The sequence below is a fragment of the Leptidea sinapis genome, chromosome 27 (assembly GCF_905404315.1).
Source record: "Leptidea sinapis chromosome 27, ilLepSina1.1, whole genome shotgun sequence".
In the NCBI taxonomy this organism is placed as follows: Eukaryota; Metazoa; Arthropoda; class Insecta; order Lepidoptera; family Pieridae; genus Leptidea; species Leptidea sinapis.
This window is the reverse complement of record NC_066291.1, coordinates 1,238,848-1,245,158: the sequence shown is the minus strand read 5'-3', so window position 1 is coordinate 1,245,158 and position 6,311 is coordinate 1,238,848. Positions and strand designations below refer to the sequence as shown.

Sequence of the window (6,311 nt, the reverse complement as noted above, 5' to 3'; positions counted from 1 at the left end):
TATCCCTTATTTAACTAGTACATTTTACTGTAAAAAAGTTCAACATTATATTGATAAACTTTAAATTGTTTTTAATAAAAATTGAATATCAGAGTTTGTTGTGAATACGAGTTCCAGCGTGGAGCTTGCCAGCAAATTAATACTATGTATACGGCACATTTTGATTTTTTTTATGACAATAAGGGACAAGACGATCAGTACGTTCATTAGATGGTAATTGATACGCCTTGCCCATTACAATGCAGTGCCGCTCAGGATTCTTGAAAATCCCAAAAATTCTTAGATGTTAAGTCTCATGTGTCTAGTAATTTCACTTGCTACGGTGCCCTTCAAACCAAAACACATTAATGTTTACACATTACTGCTTCACGGCAGAAATAGGCACCGTTGTGGTAACCATAAGCTAGCCGGAATCCTGTGCAAAGAAGCCTCCCACTGGTAAATATTTTGGAACTTTTAAAACTAAATTGAAAACATAACTACTTTAGTTAAAATCAATTACTTAATCATTTTATGCTGTTCGGATCTTACTATTTCTTATCAGTATTGCATACATTATGCAGATTGATTTCATTAGTTTTAAGGTTTATAATAGTGTTCATTGGTACTTAATGATTAAATAAGAGTTTTCTTTCTTTCTTACTTTCAATCACTCAATGTCGATTACAATGTCTTAGCTATCTATTCATGTATTATTGAGACTTACTTCTAATACAACCATTGAATAATAATGTGGTGAGATTCTTGCTATTAAGTTGCCTGTATTACAATTAAGAAATAACATTGAAATTACCAAATCAACCTCTTTGAAGGAAACCTTTGTTGATGAAAACAAAGAGTCGCTTTTGAAAGGATCTTAACTAAAGATTTCTCAGTTTATGTTTATCTAAAGTTCCCAATTAATAAAGGTTGTTATGAGTATCTTGTAATAATGATTCTGCAGAATTAATTATTAATTTAATAAATGTAAATCAATACTTTGCAAAATTAGTAAAAGTATTTCATAGGAATTGAATAGGACACAGCAGAGTTATCAAATTCAGAAAATAATTAAAACAAAATCAGATACTTCTAATACCATAAATATTTCACGTTACAAAGTTACTCCCTAGAAGTGCGGTAGCGTATGCACTTACTATAATTCATATTTTGTTTTCATGTTTTGATTAGTGTTGATAAGGTTTTGTGAAAGCTATCTTTATATATTGTATATATATATAATTGGGGATATAAGTTTTGCAGTGGAATCTTGCAGAATACTACCGATCGATCTGCATCGCAGATGGTGGACTTGTCTACATTATAAACATTCCATAAATCTGTTCACTGGTGGCTCCAAGTAGCTGTTGTGCATGCAGCGGCCGTATCCCGGTAAACCGTGTCGATCCACGGGCTAAATCCAGTGAAGGGGACTGAGTTTCACAAACTTAGTTTAATGGGCTGATTCCCCCATAAATTGCATAAAGTCTGCAGCGTCTCGGAAGGCGGACACCGTCAGTATGGCTTCAAACACGGCGACCGTGGCGCTGCAGCAGGGCACCTGTGACATGCCTGATAGGGCGTATGTCGGGATCCAAGAGATATGCGGCCAGTCACTGCATCTTCTAGTGCTAATCAGTCGTAGCGGACTTCCGCCCCACTGGTAACAAGGACTGGAAGACGAGAGAGTGGGTTCGTGTATGCGCAAATGCTTACCCACTTTAATATATTTCCGCGCTGATAACCCCTGGCTCATTACTGGACGGAGAGTGCAAGTCCTGCGGCGATGAGAACTGGCGGTGGGCACTGAGCAGGTGAGTTTGGTCCCTAGCTAGATCTTTGCACGTACGGCGGTTGGGTGGTGATGGTCGTATTGGAACTCACTAGAGGCGAGAGAACTGGTACGGCAGCTCACCCGACGACAAAGCAGCCCTATTTAGGGATCGCACTGCTTTCCCCAATCCGGGGAGGGACCTAGAAAAGGTGGCCTAAACAAAGCTCGCCTCAATGCAACCCAGGTGGCTAACCGTGGTCATCTGGTCACCAATTAAAAGCGGTCGAAAGAAACATAAATTAAATGCATTCTTAAATTTAGCTGCGTGGAACGTAAGAACGCTACTGGACAATGAAAACAACCTCTGTCCTGAGAGGAAAACTGCACTCATAGCGCGTGAATTGTCCCGCTATAACATCGACATAGCCGCACTCAGTGAGGCACATTTAGCGGATAGCGGTGAGCTCTGTGAGGAATTGGGTGGATATACGTATTACTGGGAGGGTAAACCTGCAAATGAACGAGCCGCAAATGGTGTTGGATTTGCGATCCGAAACAACATTGCTAGATCGCTAGTGGAGCCTCCAAAAGGGATCAATGACAGGCTCATGACACTACGACTCCACATGGCTCCCAGGAAATACCTACATCTTGTAAGCGTGTATGCGCCTACTATGACAACACCTGATGAGGACAAACTTCAATTTTATGAGAATCTGCGTGATGTTTTGCTGGGGATTCCAGATTGTGACAAGTTGATTCTGCTGGGTGACTTTAATGCGCGTGTCGGCACAGAATATATCGCCTGGAAGAACGTACTGGGGAGACATGGAGTAGGTAAGTGCAACACCAGCGGTGTTGCTCTCCTGACGTTATGCTCCGAATTCAACCTCAGCATAACAAACACATTCTTCAGGCTACCCAATAAATACAAGACATCTTGGATGCACCCACGCTCTGGGCACTGGCATCTTCTTGATAACATCATTGTACGCCGGCGAGACCTGAGAGATGTACTTATTACAAGAGCAATGCGTGGTGCCCAAGGCTGGACTTACCATCGTCTTATTAGATCCAGGATGAAGCTTTACTACAAGCCTCCGCGTAGAGCAGAACACAGGATTCCAGTTCGACATGCTTGTGCGCGTTTGGTGCGTGATGAGGGACTGTGTCGTGAGCTAGATGCGGAATTTGAGGCAGCAATGCCCAGCACTGATGATATTACCTCAGTGGATGCCAGCTGGCGTACATATTCCACGGCTCTCTATTGTGTTTCTCAGCGAGTTATTGGCACACCACATAAAAAACATCAAGACTGGTTCGATGATTCTGATGTGGAAGTACGGCAGCGTGTTGAAAACTATCGTCTAGCTCTAAGAAGAGTCATCAGTGCAGGGCAGCGCAAGTCTCTTCAGCAGGATCTTAAAGCAAAGTTCCGAGAACAAAAGGATAGTTCGTGGCGCCGTAAAGCCGAAGAACTACAATGGTTAGTTGACACTAGCCAAACAGCAAAATTTTTCGAAGGGCTAAAATCCGTTTACGGACCCCACGCTAAAAGGACTGCCCCTGTTTACTCGCGAGATAAAGCTAAGAAGTTGACAGATCCAAATGAGGTTCTTCTTCGTTGGGCTGAACATTTTAATGAAGTGCTCAATCCTGGTAGTCAAGGAGCAGATCTGTCTTACATTAATTCACTTGAGAGCTTGCCATCTGCTTCGGGCTTGGATGACCCGCCTTCGTACGTCGAGTTCGTTACTGCGATCAACCGTTTAAAAAATGGTAAATCACCTGGTTCGGACAGTCTGTCTTCTTAAATTTTCAAATATGGTGGACCGATTATCAGGTCCAGACTTTTTGAACTTATTAAACTGATTTGGGATGTTGAGATGGTTCCACAGGACTGGAAGGATGCTTCTATTAGCAAGCTATATAAAGGCAAAGGGGACCTCTCCGATTGTGGCTCGCTTAGAGGCATTGCATTGCTTTCCACAGCTGGCAAAATTCTGGCGCACATCATCAATAGTCGCCTTAGTAATTTAGCTGAATGCTTCCTTCCGGAGACCCAGTGCGGGTTCAGACCTAAAAGAGGTACGGTTGATGCCATCTTTGTAGTCAAGCAACTTCAAGAAAAAAGTTTTGAACAACGCCGCGACCTCTATTTATGTTTTGTGGACTTGAAAAAGGCCTTTGACCGTGTTTCTAGGACCGCCCTCTGGATTGTTCTAGAAAAATGTGGCTGTCCTGCAAAGTTCGTCAATTTAGTGCGCCAGTTCCACGAAGGCATGACAGCCTGTGTGCGTCACGAAAACAACTTTACAGACCAGTTCCCGGTCACTAGCGGTGTCAGTAATGAATGACGCTCTTAAAAGCTGTAATGACAAGATTACCATAAATGTCCGCATGGACAAAAGCGTTTCCGACCTCGCACGTCTCAGAGCAAAACGCAAAATAGACTCTGTTTCAGTAATAGATGTTCTATATGCCGACGATGTCTGCCTTATGGCTGACAGTTTGAACGACCTACAGAGTTTTTTGGACAAATTAGATGAGTCCTGTCGTAAATTTGGCTTAGTAATCAGTGCTTCTAAGACCCAGATTCTAAAACTACCTGCGAGAGGTAAATCTGCGGACGATGGTGTTGTTTACCTACGAGGAACACCACTGCCAGAAGTAGGTACCTTCCGGTACCTTGGAACTATTTTGCGCAGTGATAATCGTCTAGAGTCTGAGATCTCTGCGCGAGTCACCAAAGCAGCTGCAGCTTTCGGTGGTCTTAACCGACGAGTTTGGAAATCACATGACCTGAAACTCCACACAAAACTCGCTGTCTACGATCCATAATCTTACTATTGTTGCTCTATGCCTCGGAGACCTGGTGTCTTTACAAGGGAGATATCAGACGCCTTGATACCTTCCACATGAAGTGTCTTCGGGTGATTCTTCGGGTGAGATGGCAGGATCGTGTGCCAAACTCGTCGAGCTAAGCTCGCTGGAATGGAGTGTACTAATGAAAGGCCAACTACGCTGGTGTGGACACCTTGTACGCATGGAGTCTTCCAGATTACCAAAAAAGGTATTTTACTCTGAGCTTAGCTCAGGTAAACGAAAGCCTGGAGGACAGTTTCTGCGTTACATGGATGTCTTAAAACGCCACTTGACTGCTATTGGCATGTCTAGTGAGTCAAGGGAGGAGCTTGCAACGCAGAGGTCGGAGTGGCGAACTGCTGTCAACACGGGTATAGAAAAGCGTTCCCGTCTTGAAGACTTTGCCGCCAAACGCCTGATCCGAAAAACTCGACCCAAGCCCTCCTACAACTATACTCGCAATTCAAGTGGGTCTCTTTACTGCGCTTCTTGCAATAGGACCTTCAAAACAAAATTTGGTACTTAAGATGATTACAGTTTTACATTAATTAATTAATGACTCCAAATATGATTAGTTATGAGTTTGAACTTAGATTAGTTTCAATCATTTTTAGTTAATAATTACTGATTCTAGAATATTGTTTGAATCCAAAATAAGTTGAATTTGCTTTGTAGCAATTATTTAAAAACGTCACTTGATTATTTTGTGGGTAGTTACCTAAGTTAAAAGCATTGTGAATAACGGTCGGCTGGCTGACACGCGAACGATAGCAAGGGTATAAAACGAGTTGTTTGAGTGCGCGCGGTGGCACCGAACTGAGCTGCGCGCACTCCGACTGCTGAGTCGGAGCGAAAACATTGTGAGTAACTTTAACTATTAACTTTATTCCTATGTACTTAGTTAAATATTTATAGCTATTTTCTTGTGTTTCTATACTGAATCTCTGTGCTATTACTGTGCTTTAAAAATATTATGTTATAGCTATTTACTTGTTTTTCTATACTGAACCTCTGTGTTATTACTTTGCTTTAAAAAGGATTACGAGATTGTTTGATAGCTAAATAAAAATGGTTATTTCTCTTGAATCATTTCCATTTTCTAATAGTCCTGTTAGAGCTTTACAAAACAGGTTCAGCAGCTGCATTAAATTATAAGTAGGCTAAATGTAGGTTGTTACCTGCTCAGTAGGACAAATATAGTTATAGCAGAGCCAATGACCAATAGGTCAGTGGTTCTGCGCTTTTTAAAAACTAATGGCCCTTCTTCCCTTCGACATATACAATATTTTATATATTAGATACAGAATTAATCTACGCTAGATACTACCGAATAATGATTCAATTCATAGGAATTATATACTGGATTCAAACATAATAATCATAAGAATATACTTATTCTAGCAGAAATCACTTGTTACAATTCAAAAGACGATTGACCTAACTAAACAGTTTGATTCTATGCTTAAATGATGTTTAGAATCAAACTGTTTGTTTGGTAATATACGATCGGAGTGAAAGTGAGACTGAGCAACTGATTAACATTGATTATTTTAAGTTCACATCAACAAGCATGATTGCCTAATTAAATATTTAAGATGATTAAAGTGGTAGCTACGTATTGTGTAGTATTATATTCTACTGTAGAAAGTTTCTCCACATCGATAAGATCGGTGATCATATTGTTCTCTCAAAG

At 41.2% G+C, this 6,311-nt stretch overlaps 1 protein-coding gene across 1 annotated transcript; it reads left to right on the top strand.

The window, feature by feature from the left end:
• The first annotated feature begins 1,499 nt into the window (after positions 1-1,499).
• On the top strand, positions 1,500-3,567 carry LOC126972906 (uncharacterized). The gene is made up of 2 exons (XM_050820008.1): positions 1,500-1,642; positions 1,998-3,567. Exons 1-2 carry the CDS (start codon positions 1,500-1,502, stop codon positions 3,565-3,567), a joined length of 1,713 nt encoding a protein of 570 aa, XP_050675965.1.
• Positions 3,568-6,311: the final 2,744 nt, after the last annotated feature.

Bases quoted from the DNA above. Each gene is read 5' to 3' on its own strand.
- LOC126972906 (XM_050820008.1), top strand. From the start codon at position 1,500: ATGGCTTCAAACACGGCGACCGTGGCGCTGCAGCAGGGCACCTGTGAC. The intron at 1,643-1,997 runs GTAACAAGGACT...AATGCAACCCAG, and splicing joins AGCGGACTTCCGCCCCACTG to GTGGCTAACCGTGGTCATCT.